This window comes from Brachyhypopomus gauderio, chromosome 15, assembly GCF_052324685.1.
Source record: "Brachyhypopomus gauderio isolate BG-103 chromosome 15, BGAUD_0.2, whole genome shotgun sequence".
NCBI lineage: Eukaryota > Metazoa > Chordata > Actinopteri > Gymnotiformes > Hypopomidae > Brachyhypopomus > Brachyhypopomus gauderio.
In genome coordinates, this window is record NC_135225.1 from 4,075,839 (window position 1) to 4,096,070 (window position 20,232).

Consider the following 20,232-nt stretch of genomic DNA (forward strand, 5'->3'; position numbering starts at 1 on the left):
AATTTGTGTAAGCAGCATGAATCAGTGAGCCCCACTGGGTGTCAACAGTTCAGGCTGATGGAGCTTTTGTAATATTCTGGAGAATGTTTTCTTGGTACATGGGTCCTGTGATAATTGCGTATGGACATTTGGACTGTAGGGGCTGTTGAGGCTGACCAAGATCATCCCTTCTTGACAGCCATTTACCTTGTGGCAGAAGGACACTTCAGACAATGCACCATGCCAAAAGATGTCATGTTCTTGGATCCATTTTCCATGGATTTCCTTGCTTCCCTGGCCTGCACAGCCCTCAAATCCTAAAGCATTCATCTTTGTCAGCTTGTACATTATGTTAATTTAGCCAGTATGACAATTACATACTCTTGAGATAAATGGATCTACTCCTTGTGATGGTTACACAACAACATATGGCAGCTTTGGAAATTAACATCAATTGTAAAGCTGGTGTGTTGGAGGCTGCAGACAGGTAAGCAGTTTAAACACAAACCAATTCTCAGAACCGTAACCAAAAATAGTCTCAACCAGAATATCCTAATCGAATAGCGATGAAGGAGGAAGTCCCCCAGACCAGGCTCCCGTGGTACACTACGAATGGAGGGATTTGGAGGATCACTGGGCTGATGAGTGACAGGCCAATGCACTTGCAACATGCTTAACCTTGAGGCAGTGCCCCTTTCACTTGGTGCTTTATATATATATATATATATATATATATATATATATATATATATATATATATATATATATATATATATATATATATATATATATATACACACACATACACACACACACACACACACCTCTCAGTTTCTTCTGTTTGGCATCTGTTAATGTCTGGTTGTTTGCATGTTTGGAAGTTCCAACTGGTACCTTGTGTGTGTCTTTGAAAGTTGATTTACATTACTACTCATTTATATGTGCAAAGCTTTTGTTTTCATTCAATTGTTAACAACACACCTGACCTACATTTGCATCCTGCCTTGCATCACCACAGAATAATCCACAGAATAATCCTGTTTATCTGGAAACCTCGTGTTCGTTGTAATTTTGATTACCTCAAGATGTTTTACCACGGTACACTGCAGTTACCCCCTGGCTTCTTCATGTATATATGGAAATATGGGACACACGTACATGAGCAATATGATGTTTTATTGACAGAAAGCAAGTACCAAAAAGGACAATGGAAAACATGTCAAACCATATACAAGTAAAAACAGAGAGACAAACGTGACACGACAACAGCAAAGACCGAATAAGAAGAGGTTTAAATACACACAATGACAATACAATAATTGACAGAAAATAATCCAAACCCAAATAAACCCGTACAGCACATATGCCACTGTGACCCCAGAGGAACAGTCATGGACGTAATTTTGATTTCAAAAGTGGGGGGGACATGGATTCGTCGCTATTTAAATATTTGGTTTTAACTGTAAAAACTGGGGGGGACCAAAACCAGCTTTTGAAAAAGTTGGGGGGACATGACCCCCCCCCCCCCCCCAAATTACGTCAGTGGGAACAGTATGCCTTTGGATAGAAGTCTTTCATCAGCTTTGTAAGCAAGCAAAGTTGCCATTTTCTCTTACTTCAAAATCACCTCCAGTACTTCTACAATGCAGCAGGACACCAGTCCATAATGAAATTGGTTCAGTCAGCATTGATTCCTGAATTTCAAAAGTGTTCTAGTTCGACAGTACCTTGAACTCTAAACTACAGTACTGGCTAGGATACAATATATGAGCAAATGACAAAACTTTTGTAAGTGGATAAGAGAATATGCTAAATGTTGAAAATGTAAAATGTCAATGCATGAACCATCGCCACTCAACTCTAATTTTCTGCCACTCAACTCCACTCAAATCCTCTGGTCAAAAGGTGCTTTAGATTTGATGTACATTTGCAATAATTCATGATTAGTGTTAGCAGAATTCGCCTAAAAAATAATGGAAAAGCATTTGCTTCCTTACTCATGTAATTAGATTATTATAGTTGATGGAGTAAGGAAAAAATAAAGTAGTATGTGATTATAAATGTAAAGACATTAAGAAGTGTGGATTAAAAATAATGGAACCATTTTTATCTTAAAAGATTTATTTGTTTGAATATAGCATTTAATAAGTAGAACAAATATATTGCCTTATGCGTTAAGACAATGTAAGAGTGTAGGGCCGAAACTTAACTGAGCGAAAATATACTTGCATAATTTTGTTTATACTGATGTTTACATTTTTTTCTTTTTACATATAGGAAAATTTTATATGTTTATTTTAATTCAATTCTTACTTTTGACAACGCCAGGTTCAAAACAACCAAAATATTCACCTCAATGTATTATGGATAATAATCTGTCACACTGGTTTTCTATGCTTTTTCTATGATAATTTATAATTCTCATCCAGTCTATCTTGTATTTGCATGTATATTACAGAGACATCACTGCAAAAAATTTCCACAAAGAAAAAAATCCTCTTCGCAAAATTTAATGGTTGTAACATTTATCTAGATTATCTTGGTTTGTTTTTAAATCATGTTTACAATTCAATTTTATCTAACCCTATTTTTTGTTATATTGATATATGTCATACCTGGCCCTTTCTTGTATAATGGGCACCTGGTTATACACAAAATGCATCCAGAAGCATAATATCTAATTATCTAATTTTATAACAGCCATGAATCAAGTTCTGCTAAAGAGTAATTTAAGTAATGTCACAAACTTATTTCCCCTCATTTTCATCTGTAGAGGAATCTGCATGCCTTAAAGATGTTTCAGAGATCATTATAATTTTTTCACCTGACTCTGCACCCTCAAAAAATCTCATTTTCTCAGTGTGTACAATATCTTTAAGTTTTTGAATTGAGGAAGCTGTGTCATCAGTGATAGGCTCTGCAACACCTCCCTCAAAAACTTGTGTTCTTGATGTCACAAGCACTTTCTCATCACTTAAGATTTCTTCCATAACATGCTTTTCTATTAATGTGTGTTCCTCCTTTAAAACTCTGTGTGTCTCAACTGATAACACTGAGTCAGATGTTATTGTCATTTCTTCTGCAGGTAATGTTTGAATAACTTGAGAACCTAAATAAGTTAGAATTGTAGCATGCTGTGTGTCTGGTACTGTTTGTACATTTGATTTTATTATGTGAACTTCTCCTGACATCTGCTTCAGTGTGTTCAATGAAGAAGAAGAACTTTCATCAGAGAATGGAATGTTCACTTTCTCTGGCTGGTGGGGCTCCATGAAAATTAGTTCAGTACTTGTTGTTGAAGTAATAACGTCACCATGCAAGTCACTCACCTCAATAGTTGGTTCGGAATATTTTACTTTGATCTTTGTAGGGGAGGCCAGTGAAAGGCCAACCTGTTCAGTTGTCGGTGCACTTAGATCAGCAAAAGCTTCAGATGACCTAAGTGACAATGTTGGACTGACATTATCCTCTTCAACCTCTACTGTGGAACTCTTCTCAGCCCCTTTTGCCTTAATGTCAACCTCTGGACACTCATGACCTTTTCTGGGTGATTGAGAGTCTTCCTGCTCATTGACCTTTGCTGTATTGGTTGGAGAGGATAACTTGTTTTCAAGAACAGCCTCTGAATTCACAATATTATCACTCTCATCTGAAGGGTGGTTGAATCGCAGTTTGGGAATTGTAAACCTAAGCATAGATTTTTCTTGAGCTCCTCCTTTATTTGTTGTTACGCCTTCTTTAGAATCCTCACCTTTCACTCCAGTTACATGTTCCTGTTTTGTGGGAGTTTCCTTCTTTGTTTGTTCAATTTCATCTAATTTTGGCACAGTGAATTCAACATCAAAGCCCCTCAGAACATCAGCAAATTTGGGTATGGTAAATTTGGAGGACTTTTCTTGTCCTTGTGTGATTTCTTTATGTTTGGGTTCTGGAGCACCACTCATGACTGCATCATCTTGTCCATCCTGCAACTGTGATTTTGAAACAGTAATTATTGGCATTTTCATGGTGAGAGGTTTGAATCTACTTGGAGAGCCTTCTTTGTGTTTAACAGCTGCTTCTGGAGATTGTTGAACTTTGTCTTTAATTTCAGCTTCTGCTTTAGAATCTTTCCATTTAATATGATCATTTATTTCAGGTTTTATATCTGCTATATCCATTTCCATGCAAGATTTTCCTTCTTTATCTACACCAGGCCCTTTTGGGTCAACAGATAGCAGCTCGTATGAAACTTTTAACTCTGCTTCGGGTTGACTTATTTCAGGTCTTGGAACTTCAACATGCACAGCAGAGACGTCTAATGCTGCCTTTGAAGTTTTAGTTCTGAATTTTGGGAAAGACATTGAGGGAAGTTTAAATTTTGTTGGAGATTCAAACTTTGTTTCATCTGTTTGTCTAGTATCATCAATTGAAAGTGCAACATCTGAACCTTCCATTTTTCCATTTTCGTCTGGTAAAGATACATCAACTGGTGGGACGCTCACATCAGCTTCAGGGGCCTTAGTTTCAGGTTTAGAGAAACCAAACTTGGGAAATGAAAAACCGGATTTCTTCATTTTTATTTCAATATCCTTAGAATCTACTTCTGGTAAATTGACTTCCACTTCAGATTTTATGTTTGGTATTTCAAGATCAGATGCATGCACTTCTCCCTTTCCTTCTGGGAGAGCAATGTCCGTCTGAGTCTTGCTTGCATGCAAGTCAATTTTTGTTCCTTTTACTTCTGGAATACTTATTCCAAATTTTGGCAATTTGGACTTCTTTTCTTTTTCTACAGTTTGAGTTTTTGTCTCAACACTGAGAGATTTTCCCTCTTTGTCTCTTTCAGGCACTTTTATATCAACAGGTAGGGGCACAGCTGACACAGACATCTCTACTTCCGGAAGATGTATTTCAGATCTTTGAATTTGTTCATCCACAGCAGCAGAAATATCTACTGATTCCTTTGTAGATTTAGCTCCAAATTTTGGAAGGGAAATTGAAGGAAGTTTAAACTTTGTTGGAGAGCCAAACTTCATTTTGTCCTCTTGTCCAGTATCACCAATTGAAAGTGAAACATCTGTGTTTGTTTCTTCGATTTTTACATTTTCTTTGGTTAAAGACACATCAACTTTTGGAAGAGTAATGTCAGCTTTGGGAGCTTTAGTTTCTGCTTTAGAAAAGCCAAACCAGGGGAAGGAAAAGCCTGTTTTCTTTGCTTTTACTTCAAGACCTTTAGGATCCACTTCTGGCAAGTTTCCCTTCTCTTCAGATTTGACATCTTTCATTTCACCAGCAGACACATGCACCTCTGCTTTTACCTCTGGAAGAGCAATGTCAGTCTGAGTCTTGCTTGCAGGTAACTCTATTTTTGGTCCTTTTACGTCTGGAAAGCTTATTGCAAATTTGGGCAATTTGAACTTGCTCTCTTGCCCTTCAAATTGGTCATCTTGTGGTTTCACTTTAAGAGATTTCCCCTGTTTGTCTGTGTGAGGCCCTTTTATCTCAACTGCTATTGCATCGGCTGGCACCTTTAACTCTGTTTGCTGAAGAGTTATGTCAGGACCTTTCATATGCGCACTCACAGAAGAAATGTCTTCGGCCTCCTTTGTAACTTTAGCTCCAAATTTTGGGAAGGAGATTGTGGGCAGTTTAAACTTTGTTGGAGAACCAAACTTTGGTTTATCTTCTTTTCCTGTATCACCCATTGCAAGTTTAATGTCTTCTATTTTCACATCTTCTTCTGCTAAAGATGCATCAACCTGTGGGAGACTCACATCAGCTTCAGTTGTCTTTGTTTCTGATTTAGACAATCCAATCTTGGGCAATGAAAAACCTGATTTCTTCATTTCTACTTGAACACCTTGAGTTTCACCTTTTGGTAAATCTAATTTCACTTCAGTTTTTACATCTGGCCCTTCAACATCAGGTGCATGCACTTCTCCCTTTCCCTCTGGTAGAGAAATGTCTGTCGTTTTGCCTCCATGTAAGTCTATTTTTGGTCCTTTAACTTCTGGAAAGCTTATCCCAAATTTTGGCATTTTGAATTTGCTCTCTTGCCCCTCAATTTTCATGTCTTCTGCTTTTATATCAGCAGTTAGAGACTTTATTTCTTTGTCTATGTCAGGTGTTTTTATGTTCAATGACATGGGCTCACTTGACACTGCTACCTCAGTTTGGGGTAGACTTATTTCAGGTGCTTTAATTTGCACATCCACTCCAGAAATGTCTACTGACTCCTTTTTAGCTTTAGATCCAAATTTTGGGAGAGAGATTGTGGGCAGTGTAAACTTAGTTGGAGAGCCAAACTTCAGTTTATCTTGTTCTCCAATATCACCCATGGTGAGATTAACATTTGCATCTGGTCCTTCTACTTTTACATCTTGTCCTGGTAAAGATACATCCACCTGTGGGAGACTCACATCAGTGTCAGGTGCTTTTGTTTCTGATTTAGACAATCCAATCTTGGGCAAGGAAAACCCTGATTTCTTCATTTCTACTTGAACACCTTGAGTTTCTCCTTTAGGTAAATCTAATTTCACTTCAGTTTTTACATCTGGCATTTCAACATCAGGTACATGCACTTCTCCCTTTCCCTCTGGTAGAGAAATGTCAGTCGTTGTTTTGCTTCCATGTAAGTCTATTTTTGGTCCTTTAACATCTGGAAAACTTATCCCAAATTTTGGCATTTTGAATTTGCTCTCTTGCCCATCAATTTTCATGTCTTCTGCTTTTATATCAGCAGTTACAGACTTTACTTCTTTGTCAATGTCAGGTGTTTTTATGTTCAATGACATGGGCTCACTTGACACTGCTACTTCAGTTTGGGGTAGACTTATTTCAGGTGCTTTAATTTGCACATCCACTCCAGACATGTCAACTGACTCCTTTTTAGCTTTAGATCCAAATTTTGGGAAAGAGATTGTGGGCAGTTTAAACTTAGTTGGAGAGCCAAACTTCAGTTTATCTTGTTCTCCAATATCACCCATTGCAAGATTAACATTTGCATCTGGTCCTTCTACTTTTACATCTTGTCCTTGTAAAGATACATCCACCTGTGGGAGACTCACATCAGTGTCAGGTGCTTTTGTTTCTGATTTAGACAATCCAATCTTGGGCAAGGAAAACCCTGATTTCTTAATTTCTACCTGAACACCTTGAGTTTCTCCTTTAGGTAAATCTAATTTCACTTCAGTTTTTACATCTGGCATTTCAACATCAGGTACATGCACTTCTCCCTTCCCCTCTGGTAGAGAAATGTCAGTCGTTGTTTTGCTTCCATGTAAGTCTATTTTTGGTCCTTTAACATCTGGAAAGCTTATCCCAAATTTTGGCATTTTGAATTTGCTCTCTTGCCCATCAATTTTCATGTCTTCTGCTTTTATATCAGCAGTTACAGACTTTACTTCTTTGTCTATGTCACTTGTTTTTATGTTCAATGACATGGGCTCACTTGACACTGCTACTTCAGTTTGGGGTAGACTTATTTCAGGTGCTTTGATTTGCACATCCACTCCAGAAATGTCTACTGACTCCTTTTTAGCTTTAGATCCAAATTTTGGGAAAGAGATTGTGGGCAGTTTAAACTTAGTTGGAGAGCCAAACTTCAGTTTATCTTGTTCTCCAATATCACCCATTGCGAGATTAACTTCTACATCTGGTCCTTCTACTTTTACATCTTGTCCTGGTAAAGATACATCCACCTGTGGGAGACTCACATCAGTGTCAGGTGCTTTTGTTTCTGATTTAGACAATCCAATCTTGGGCAAGGAAAACCCTGATTTCTTCATTTCTACTTGAACACCTTGAGTTTCTCCTTTAGGTAAATCTAATTTCACTTCAGTTTTTACATCTGGCATCTCAACATCAGGTACATGCACTTCTCCCTTTCCCTCTGGTAGAGAAATGTCAGTCGTTGTTTTGCTTCCATGTAAGTCTATTTTTGGTCCTTTAACTTCTGGAAAGCTTATCCCAAATTTTGGCATTTTGAATTTGCTCTCTTGCCCCTCAATTTTCATATCTTCTGCTTTTATATCAGCAGTTACAGACTTTACTTCTTTGTCTATGTCAGGTGTTTTTATGTTCAATGACATGGGCTCACTTGACACTGCTACCTCAGTTTGGGGTAGACTTATTTCAGGTGCTTTGATTTGCACATCCACTCCAGAAATGTCTACTGACTCCTTTTTAGCTTTAGATCCAAATTTTGGGAGAGAGATTGTGGGCAGTTTAAACTTAGTTGGAGAGCCAAACTTCAGTTTATCTTGTTCTCCAATATCACCCATTGCGAGATTAACATTTGCATCTGGTCCTTCTACTTTTACATCTTGTCCTGGTAAAGATACATCCACCTGTGGGAGACTCACATCAGTGTCAGGTGCTTTTGTTTCTGATTTAGACAATCCAATCTTGGGCGAGGAAAACCCTGATTTCTTCATTTCTACTTGAACACCTTGAGTTTCTCCTTTAGGTAAATCTAATTTCACTTCAGTTTTTACATCTGGCATCTCAACATCAGGTACATGCACTTCTCCCTTTCCCTCTGGTAGAGAAATGTCAGTTGTTGTTTTGCTTCCATGTAAGTCTATTCTTGGTCCTTTAACTTCTGGAAAGCTTATCCCAAATTTTGGTATTTTGAATTTGCTCTCTTGCCCCTCAATTTTCATATCTTCTGCTTTTATATCAGCAGTTACAGACTTTACTTCTTTGTCTATGTCAGGTGTTTTTATGTTCAATGGCATGGGCTCACTTGACACTGCTACCTCAGTTTGGGGTAGACTTATTTCAGGTGCTTTAATTTGCACATCCACTCCAGACATGTCTACTGACTCCTTTTTAGCTTTAGATCCAAATTTTGGGAGAGAGATTGTGGGCAGTTTAAACTTAGTCGGAGAGCCAAACTTCAGTTTATCTTGTTCTCCAATATCACCCATTGCGAGATTAACATTTGCATCTGGTCCTTCTACTTTTACATCTTGTCTTGGTAAAGATACATCCACCTGTGGGAGACTCACATCAGTGTCAGGTCCCTTTGATTCTGAAATAGACAGTCCAATCTTGGGCAAGGAAAACCCTGATTTCTTCATTTCTACTTGAACACCTTGAGTTTCTCCTTTAGGTAAATCTAATTTCACTTCAGTTTTTACATCTGGCATCTCAACATCAGGTACATGCACTTCACCCTTTCCCTCTGGTAGAGAAATGTCAGTCATTGTTTTGCTTCCATGTAAGTCTATTTTTGGTCCTTTAACATCTGGAAAGCTTATCCCAAATTTTGGCATTTTGAATTTGCTCTCTTGCCCCTCAATTTTCATGTCTTCTGCTTTTATATCAGCAGTTGGAGACTTTACTTCTTTGTCTATGTCAGGTGTTTTTATGTACAATGACATGGGCTCACTTGACACTGCTACTTCTTTTTGGGGTAGACTTATTTCAGGTCCTTTCATTTGCACATCATCTCCAAAGATGTCTACCTCTGCCTTTGGTGCTTTACCTCCAATTTTTGGGTGAGAAATTGTGGGCAATGTAAACTTTGTTGTAGATCCAGGCTTCATTTTGTTGTCTTCTTCTGTAAAACACATTGCAAGTTTAATGCTTGATTCTGGACCTTCTATTTTTACATCTTGTCCTGGTAAAGATACATCAACCTGTGGGAGACTCAATTCAGCATCAGATGCTTCTGTTGATTTAGAAAATCCAACTGTGGGCAATGAACCACCTGGTTTCTTCATTTCTACTTTAAGACCTTTTGAATCTCCTTTTGGTAAATGTAAATTGAGTTCTGTTTTTACATCTGACATCTCAACATCAGGTACATGCACTTTTCCCTTTCCCTCTGGTAGAGAAATGTCAGTCGTTTTGCTTCCATGTAAGTCTATTTTTGGTCCTTTTACTTCTGGGAAGCTTATCCCAAATTTTGGCATTTTGAATTTGCTCTCTTGCCCCTCAATTTTCATGTCTTCTGCTTTTATGTCAACATTTAGAGACTTTGCGTCTTTGTCTATGTCTGGTTTTTTAATATTCAATAACAGGGGCTCAGTTGACACTACTACCTCTGATTGCGGTAGACTTATTTCAGAACCTTTCATTTGTGCATCTTCTCCAGAGATGTCTACTGACACATTTGGAGCTTTAGCTCCAAATCTTGGCAGGGAGATTGTGGGCAATTTAAATTTTGTTGCAGATCCAACCTTTATTTTGTCTTCTTCTCCAGAATCACACATTGTAAGTTTAATGTCTGCATCTGGTCCTTCTATTTGTTCATCTTGTCCTTGTAAAGATACATCCACCTGTGGGAGACTCACATCAGTGTCAGGTGCCTTTGATTCTGATTTAGACAGTCCAATCTTGGGCAAGGAAAAACCTGATTTCTTCATTTCTACTTGAACACCTTGAGTTTCTCCTTTAGGTAAATCTAATTTCACTTCAGTTTTTACATCTGGCATTTCAACATCAGGTACATGCACTTCTGCCTTTCCCTCTGGTAGAGAAATGTCAGTCATTGTTTTGCTTCCATATAAGTCTATTTTTGGTCCTTTTACTTCTGGAAAGCTTATCCCAAATTTTGGCATTTTGAATTTGCTCTCTTGCCCCTCAATTTTCATATCTTCTGCTTTTATATCAGCAGTTACAGACTTTACTTCTTTGTCTATGTCAGGTGTTTTTATGCTCAATGACATGGGCTCACTTGACACTGCTACCTCAGTTTGGGGTAGACTTATTTCAGGTGCTTTAATTTGTGCATCATCTCTAGAGATGTCTACCTCCACCTTTGGAGCTTTCGCTCCAAATTTTGGTAGGGAGATTGTGGGCAATTTAAACTTTGTTGCAGATCCAACCTTCATTTTGTCTTCTTCTTTAGTATCATGCATTGCACTTTTAATTTCTACATCTGGTCCTTCTATTTTTACATCTTGTCCTTGTAAAGATACATCCACCTGTGGGAGACTCACATCAGCTTCAGTTGTCTTTGTTTCTGATCTAGACAATCCAATCTTGGGCAATGAAAAACCTGATTTCTTCATTTCTACTTGAACACCTTGAGTTTCTCCTTTTGGTAAATCTAATTTCACTTCAGTTTTTACATCTGGCCCTTCAACATCAGGTGCATTCAGTTCTCCCTTTCCCTCTGGTAGAGAAATTTCTGTTGTTTGGCATCCATTTAAGTCTATTTTTGGTCCTTTAACTTCTGAAAAGCTTATCGCAAATTTTGGCATTTTGATTTTGCTCTCTTGTCCCTCAATTTTTATGTCCTCTGCATTTATGTCGACATTTACAGACTTTGATTCTTTGCCTACCTCAGGTGTTTTTACATCCACTGATAAGGGCTGACTTGACACTAATACCTCTGTTTGGGGTAGATTAATTTCAGGACCTTTCATTTGCACTTCTGCTTCAGAGATTTCTACTGCTGCCTTTGGAGCTTTAGTTCCAAATTTTGGAAGGGATATTGTGGGCAGTTTATACTTTGTTGATGATCCAACCTTCCTTGTGTCTTCTTCTCCTGTATAGCCCATTGCAAGTTTAATGTTTGCATCTTGTTTTTCTATTTTTACATCTTCTTCTGGTAAAGATACATCAACTTGTGGAAGACTCACATCACTTTCAGCATCCCGAGTTTCTGATTTAGAAAAGCTAAACCTAGGGAATGAAAAAACTGGTTTCTTTATTTCTGCATCTTGACATTTAGAATCTACTTTTGGTTTTTCTGATTTTACTTCAGTTTTTAAACATGACACTTCCACATCAGATTCGTGCACTTCTTCCTTTCCTTCTTGTGCAGAAATATCAGCCTCTGTTTTGCCTGCATGTAAGTTTATTTGTGGTCCTTTTACTTCTCGAAAACTTATGTCAAATTTTGGCAATCTGAATTTACTCTCTTGTCCATCGATTTGGATGTCTTTGTGAAATTTTCCTTTTTTGTCGTCATCAGGACCTTTAATGTTAAGTGATAATGGCTCATCTGACACTGTTACTTCTGCTTGTTTTAGACCTGTTTCAGGAGCAGGAACCTGTGATTCTACTCCCGAGACGTCTACTGCCACTTTTGACGTTTTGGCTCCAAATTTTGGCAAGGAAATTGAGGGTATTTTAAATTTTGTTGGAGAGCCAAACTTTGTTTCATCTTCTTGTTTTTTATCACCCATTGAAGGTGTAATCTCTGTATTCTCAACTTCCACATCTACATTTCTTTCTGGTAAAGACCCCTCAGCATTTTTAAGAGTCACATCAGCTTCTGTGATTTTAGTGTCAGACTTAGAAAATCCGAATTTAGGAAATGAAAAGCTTGAGCGCTTTGTTTTCATTTCATGATCTTTGCAATCTTCTTCTGGTACATCTTCTTTTATATTTGCCTTTGCATCTGGCATTTCAACCTCAGCTGCATACGTTGCTGGCATATCTGTTATAGAAATCTCAGTATCTTTTTTGGAAGGACTAAAATGCATCTTTGGCACTTTTACTTCTGGAAAACTGATCTCAAATTTTGGTAGCTTGAACTTGCTTCCCTGTCCTGCCATTTCAGTACTTTGAGTCTTCTCATCAACATTATACAACTGTACTTCTTTGGCCAAATCAGGACCTTTCTTGTCTGGAAGACTTTTTCCTATTCCAAACTGTTCATGTATAGGTATATCTGCCTCCTTTTTTTCATACTTTGTATATGACTTTGAGCGTATGTTCTCTATTGTATGTAGTTTTAGGTCTTTGTCTTCAGGAAGATAAACATCTTTCAAGCTGGTATCAGTTTGAGGTACATCCACTTCAAATTTCTTAATCTTTATTTCTCCAGCATCATTTTTATGGACTTCTGTTTTTGGAAAATCAGTTCCAATATCTGGGAACCGAATGTCAGGTTTGGTGATTCCAAAGCTTGGCATGGTTATTTTTGCTTTCTTTGATTTCTTTTCCTGTCCTTTCTGGTTCCCATATTTCTTCGTTTTGGTCTTTTCACCAGGTTGTATATCTTTGTCTGCTTTGATTTTTGTCTTTTGTATATTTGATTTCTTTATGGCTTCCATCCCTGGTATTTCAATGTCTTCTCGCTTTGGAAGTTTGAATGTAACCTCTGACATTTTCTCATCATCTGTGATTAGCATTGTATCAGTGTTTGGTTTTGAAATGTTTGGCTTTGTATAATCTAATTTTTTTATAGCTACTGAAATTTGTTCAGGATCATAATGTAGCTCAACATTTGGTATTTTGGTCCCAAGGTCTTTATCTGCAATATCAGAAGCTGATGACTTTTCTTTACCCATTTGGCTTTTAGTTAATGTAGTGCTACTGTCTGCACTAGTCACAGATATTTTACGAGGAGAACCTCTAGGGGTTATGTTAGACTTATCTCCCTTCATTTCCATAATTGTGACTTCCCTTTGTACAAGCACGCCTGTAACATCACCCTCAGGTAGTTTAAAAGCTGGAAATTTGGAGACAGCCACTTTAACATCCTCAACACTGAACTGTTCATCTGTTTGGTGAGCCTGGATTTTCACCTCTTTAGTAATATTAGTAATCTTCTCTATTTTGGGTACCTTAATTACAGGAGCCTGAAGACATGGTTTAGCTTCTATCCCTGGAATCTCAATGTCTTCTCTTTTTGGGAGAGAGGTCTTCATTTGCTCTTGTTTTGTCATTTTTATTGGGTCTTGTGTTGCAAATTTGGAGAAATCAACATTTGGCAATTTAAACTTTGATTCAGATTTTTTGTCTACATCTGCTATTAAGTGGTCAGTATATGTCACTGTGGGTAGCATAAACTTTTTTATTTCCAAATCCTTCATGTCTAAAGCAGAAACTGAAGTGTCTGTTTTAGATTTTGCTTGGGAAATATCAGGTATGACAAAACTTGCTTCCTGTGTGTCAGTGATAGCGCTCTCTTGTTTCTTGTCAGAACACTCTGGTAGCAAGAACTGAAACCCATCCATTGCACTAGCAAAGTGAGGCTTTGTTGTAGCCATGTCAGCCAATGGACCTCTGATTCGAATCCCATAACTCTCATTTTCAAATACGTTTCTTTCCTTCAACTCTTTTTCACCACCTGTCGTCTGTGGTTTTTTCAGTTCTCCTACACTAAATAATTCTAGAGAATCATCTAATTTTGGTGTGGTCATTTTTGTATTTATGGATACTAAGTCTTCCTCTGAACTGCCCTTGATGACCACCTGTGTGTTTAAGTCAGGGTTAAGCTGAAATCTTTCAGACTCTGCCTGTGATATTACAACAGGACTTACTCCATCATTGTCAGAAGCACATATATCTGAAATTATATTTTCACCTGATTGGTTACCTATTCCTGCATCCGTTTTCTCTTTCTGATGAATGTTAACTTTCATTTCAGATCTCTCCACCTTTCCTTCCTCCAGGGTCCTCATAATACCTGCAGAACCCTCTGCAAATGTAACTGAAATATCTGTAGTCTTTAATGTATTGCCCAAACTAATATAATGAACCTTATGTTGCTGTTCCATTTCTGACAAACTTGAGAGTGCATGGTCTTGCTTGATCTTGGAAGATATCTCACTCTCAGTTTCTTCTGCTACATGTGCAGTGTCTTCCAATTTTGCTGTAACTTCTTCAGGCAACTTTTCTTCCACACTATCAACTTGTAGATTTTCACAAACTGCCATGTTCTCTGTTATTAACTCCTTCCCCTTTCTCTGAGGTTCCTCAACAGATTTGCTCCTGTAGCCTTTCGTCTTGCCACTTGACTGCATTTTTTGTTTCTTTTTCTGTTCTTTTTCATCTGGAAATTTTAATGGTGACTTGAATGGGGATTCTGTATCACTTGTTGGTGGGCTCATTTCTAATTTCCTGTGTTCTTCTGCTTCTGATGTACTGTGAGATCTCTTGAATTGGGCTCTGCGTCCCCTGCCAAAAGAAGGAAATTTTGGCCATGATATGCGGTCTTGCTGTTTCTTCATTTTTCTCTGAGTTCTCATCTCTGGTGAGCTCTCCACATTGCCCTAGAATAATTAAAGGGAATCTTAAGTGGTTTGTCAACATTTGTGAATGTGAAGAAATGTTTGAAAGAGAAGAACAGTGTAGTCACCACCTCTGGGTGTACAATGTCAGCATCTTCTGGCATTGTTGAATCCACTTTGCGTTTGAGACAAATCTCCATTTTATATGGCTGAGCATGCTCAAGAATTTGCAGCGCATCTTCATACGACACATTATCAAAGTATACCGTGGCACTAAGTATCTGATCACCTGAAGGGATACAAATGAGGATGAAAACTTGTGTTCAATGTTTAAATTAAAACGATAATCAATAACTAAAATGCAATCACTATCCTTTATAACACACTCAGGTCAAAGTATAACTAGTGACCATGTTTTGTTTGCTCTGTACATACCCTCTTTCATACTCAGGTGCTTTGAAGCAGGTGAGTCAGGTTTCACTTCTTTGATGAAGATTCCCTCTCTTCCTCCACCAGTCAACACTAAGCCCTCAGCACACGCTTCTTTCACTGTTTTCATAACCACTCCAGACTCTCCACTCTGTATGTCCTAAAGACATAGATGGTGAGATATTGATATATATGAGCAGAATATCTGTAACATTTCACATATGTTTTATTTAACAACAACAAATCGAAGAGTGGCCATAGTGATAATTTTACGAACCACTGAGGGAAGCAATAACAGCAGGGGTGTGATGCACAGTCTCACACAACCATGATGAGCACTGAACACTAACCAGATACAACAAAGGAGTGTGGCAGACACACAAACTTCTCTGCTACTGTCAACGCATCAGTGAATCTGTGTCCCTTATGATTGTATCCACATACAGCCCTCTTTCTCATTTCGTAAAGTGTATTGTGCACTGCCATTGGCATATTTGAAGTAGTGACCCATGGATACCCACTTTTTAAAGGACTATGTAGTTTGTGCTCAGTTTTTTAGATTCCTGATGGAAATGCTAAGTGCTGTAATTGTGTCTTGTGCAACTATATGCTGACTCAATATGCTGTTGTACATGCACACAAAAAATGTAACAATTGGGGAAGAATATTGTTTGTTTACGTTTATGGTATACTTGCTAGTTTGTCCCTGTGGCATTTTTAAGTAGGCAAAACAAAATGTCAATTAAGAACAGAGGCAGAGGCAGGGCATTAAGTTAATTCTTTACATTTTATGGAGCTAGAAATTGTTAATCAGTCCAATACAGGTGAGACCTTGAAAATCAGCTCTCACAGAGGAAGGCTTGGTACATTTTTAATCTTAACACTGTCTTCTCATGGGATGAAGATTATTCTTTTTCTGCTTATTCTGTTTTATGTAATTAAATATATTCATATATCCAAAATGCTTATTTATAGTTATATGCCTCTGTTCTGTTAGAACATCCATACATTTATTGTATAATTTGAATATATTTTTCCATTGCTCTTCATCCCTTGAATACATTATGCATACTGGCATATTATCATAGACATTTCCCTCATTTTTTAAAAACTGTGTATAAGTTGGTTTATTGGCTTGTTGCTTTGAATCCCACTAGGATGCTGATGAAGGTTTAACGGCTGAAACTTTCATATTTATGTCCTAGCATTTATAATAAATATTTGTACACTATACGAGAGTTGTCTGCTTGTTTTCAACTGTTTTAAACATATTCCGGGCATTACAGCTGATTTGGAAAATGTATTCTAAAAAGTTTTTTTATATTGTAAAATTTAAATCAAAACAAATGATGATGACTGTTTTAATTTGTCAGACCTCACTCATTTTTGCAGTGGAGCGCTTGTCAAACAGAGATCCAAAACCAATTCTTCTGGTTTTTTTGCTCTTGTGTGGTGAGTCATATAGGTCCTCCTCTACCTTAAAGAAGAAAAAATGTATATAAGGCAAAAACCACATTTAAAATTAGTCAGACTGATAAACCCAGACTTTGACCTAACTGATGTTGTGGTAGATATGTGGTAATGACCTGTTTTTCGGCTGGAAACTCCTCTACAGGAGAAGAGCCCTGAGGCCGAGGTCTTTCCCCCTCTAAAATCTCAGGCTCCTCAAATACCTAATGATAGAAATTCATTAGACGTTTTTATGTTAGCAAAAATGTGGGAGTGGAGTTTTTCTGCAGTCTTTTTGTGGAATCACTTACTGAATCGTCCTCTAAGTCTTGCTCTGGCCCCCTCAGCCTACGTCCAGGACCTATTTAAAAAATGCAGCATAAGCAGATATTTAATTATTCAGTTAGCACAATACTCAGTACACTATGTTTTTGTGATATAATGCATGAATTGTTGAGGAATGTCAGACGATCTGGAAGCAGCAATATGAAACAATAAATCATTATTTCTGATAAATCGAAAAACAAAAAAAAAAACAAATGATTTACTCTTATTTACTTTGTATTATGCATTACATGTTATAATTTACTCTTTAATAATATTTTCCATATTAAAAATTTGCTTAGACCACAGCTCTGAGCCCCCAACCCCCGCCTTCGAAACTATTTCCTGGAAAATATTCTCAAGAGGATCCATGTAGTCTCTGTCTTCCAGTTCTGTCTGTAATGTGAGCAGACTGAAGCACATTATTGATCTGTAGGGCTCAGGCTGCTAGCAGAGACCAAGTTGTATGGAGGAATGGAGGAAACCAACTACATAATCAAAATGAGACTTGACTGTCTAGTTATACTGGAATCCTGTCAACTTGGTTTGACGTGGTTAAAAGTTGTTGTCAAAAAGTTGTAAATAGTTAAGATATGGATTGGAATAAGCCTTTACTATAAGTATGTTAAAGAAAAAAATAAGTAAGAAACACCAAGATTTTCACATGAAAATATTCCACCATTTTGCTATAACATTTGTAAGTGCATTCAAAATGGTAGTGCATTAAAAAAAGGTTGGTTATCTGCAACAAAGCAGAATTTGTCTGTGATTTAACATGTATCTTGGAGCAGAATTATTTTTAAACCACAAAAAGCCTTGTTTGTGTCCTTGCCCACCGCATTCATATACCCACCCATTTTTAGACTATTCTCTCCTAAAACATGACACATGATGAAAGAAGATACAATTTCCAGTATTGAAATAATCAGAGCCTGTGAAATACAAGAGTTGCCCGAATGCGGTAGGTAGGTGATATAAACATTTTTGTCCGGCTGAAATCTAACAGAAAAAAAAAATCTCACAACAAAAAATCTCAACATTATTCAGTGTCTTCTAGGTCACTGTAAAATACCCACAAAACTATATAGTTAGAAGATGATAATCAAAATGAGTATACAGGGGTTTTAACATTATTATTATTATTATAAGCTATTATTAAACTTATGTGTTTGCATAAGATCACTGCTTGGCATCCTCATTTTCTGACCTGTTGGCATTGTACACATATGCGCACACACAACACCCATGACAATCTGTAGTCAACTCATGAAGATGAATTGCTTTATTGCTGAGTAATTGGTGCAGCATGTTTCTGCTTGCTGAGTAAAAGTCATGTGACACCAGCATTTCATCGTGGAAGAAATACACACATATGCTCTCATGACCCACTCGTAAATATGCTAATAATAGAGACATTGTAGCTATGTAGTGTAATGATATTGTAGTAATGCTAATGTAGTAATGTAGCCATGTAGTAATGCTAGCAATGTGTGTTACCTCCAAGTTTTCAGAAACACCACTGTGGCTGACATACTATTAATGGTTTGTAGGCCATTAATATGTTGGTGGGTAAAGTACAGTGATCTATACTACAGCCATGTATCATGTCTCTTAATGTGACGCTCTTAGCACTATGAAACTGTTTTCACATGATCAGGAAGCTCACCTTGCTAAAGGCCTATACCCCACAGCTCCTTAAAGTCTAGCTGCATTATACTGATTGAACTTGTGACACAAATGTTACATACCCTGGTATTTTATGCACACAGTTTATGCACATTTGAAGAGTCTTTGTATTTTACTATGTTAAATACAATAATATCTATGCTCGAGTATATCAAGGGTTAAGTGTCAGAAATGTAAATGCACCACCAATAGTAACAAAACTCAAATTGTGTAAGCTTATAACGACCACTGTAAACAGATGTTCTTCTGCGGAATTCAGAACTAGCCCTTTTTAGAGACACATAAATTTGAGCTGATGCAGTCTTGTCTTGTCTTGGTGCTTTGTCCAATAAGCATCATCAGTGCACCTGCTGCTGCAGTCTAATGACTAAGCAGAGGGGTATTTACTTACAGATTAACTTAATAGTGACCTGGCGTTAAGAACAATCAGCCGAGGACAAACATCCTGGTTAGTGTATCATCTACGACAGGACTTCAAGACCTTTTACTGGAATTTGAGTGCATGACTTGGTGAACGTAATAGACCCCCAATTATAGATAGAGCAATTGTGTTTTAGTATGTAAGTGTAGGCGTGTGTGTGTGTGTGTGTGTGTGTGTGTGTGTGTGTGTGTGTGTGTGTGTGTGTGCTTGTGTGAATTAATTTGTTCCAATAAATGTATAAAAGGTCAAAGTGTTCAGATGTATTAACAAGAGCAAGCAGAAACTGAACACAGGAAATGTATTATTACTATCAGCTTACTCCAGATGTTTGTCAATTTCGGCAGAAAATTACTAAAATTAGATATTTAAATGAAATTATTATATGATTAAATAATTCACTGTGTGAAGACAGCAGTATGTTTTTTTATGTGATGCCCAAATGCAATCAACAAAAAAGTAGACTGTTGCATCAGTTTTTTCAATCAGATTCTCCTCAAAACAATTGCACATTTTAGCTCAGAAATTGCAGATTGCACTCACCTGGGTTGTTTGTCTATCTAGATTTATATGTCATGGTACTGTCCCTGTATGTCCTGTGTGACTGCAACCAATTCATTAAACACTCTTGCTTTGAAACAGCTTGTATTTGAGTTCGGGAGGAGTCACACTGCCCTGCCCCTTACAGGGAACACTTGTTAGGCAGCACAGGCAACAACATGCATACTTCTCAGAAATAAAATCCAGAATTTGAATGTGTTTAATGTGCTATTGTCCATTTCATTGTAAGTGTACGTGCGCAAATGGATGAATGAATGTACATTAAACCTAGTGGGGAATATGTTGTTCTTGGTGCGCGTGTTTCCTAATTGTCAAAGGAATGCAGATATTTAACAATAAAAATACATTCAAATAAATAATAGTTGAGATGGTCACATGGTTGAACGCTCTTTCTGCAATTTATTTTGCTTTTGGGAGGGGGGTGGGGTTAAACATTTTTTATAAAAGCAGTCAGTCATGGATACAGTAAATGAGGTATCCAAAACC

The 20,232-nt window shown here is 37.4% G+C and overlaps 1 protein-coding gene across 1 annotated transcript; it reads right to left on the reverse strand.

The window, feature by feature from the left end:
* Positions 1 to 1,136: 1,136 nt before the first annotated feature.
* LOC143476412 (uncharacterized) lies at positions 1,137 to 19,761 on the reverse strand. Its single transcript, XM_076974604.1, has 7 exons — positions 19,729 to 19,761; positions 17,069 to 17,118; positions 16,895 to 16,981; positions 16,684 to 16,785; positions 15,315 to 15,468; positions 15,011 to 15,168; positions 1,137 to 14,921 (listed from the first exon to the last, which is right to left on the reverse strand). Exons 4-7 carry the CDS (start codon positions 16,690 to 16,692, stop codon positions 2,727 to 2,729), a joined length of 12,516 nt encoding a protein of 4,171 aa, XP_076830719.1. The 5' UTR covers positions 16,693 to 16,785; positions 16,895 to 16,981; positions 17,069 to 17,118; positions 19,729 to 19,761; the 3' UTR covers positions 1,137 to 2,726.
* Positions 19,762 to 20,232: the final 471 nt, after the last annotated feature.

Bases quoted from the DNA above. Each gene is read 5' to 3' on its own strand.
- LOC143476412 (XM_076974604.1), bottom strand. The intron at 15,169-15,314 runs GTATGTACAGAG...GTATCCCTTCAG, and splicing joins GCACCTGAGTATGAAAGAGG to GTGATCAGATACTTAGTGCC. The intron at 14,922-15,010 runs GTGGTGACTACA...TAATTATTCTAG, and splicing joins CTGACATTGTACACCCAGAG to GGCAATGTGGAGAGCTCACC.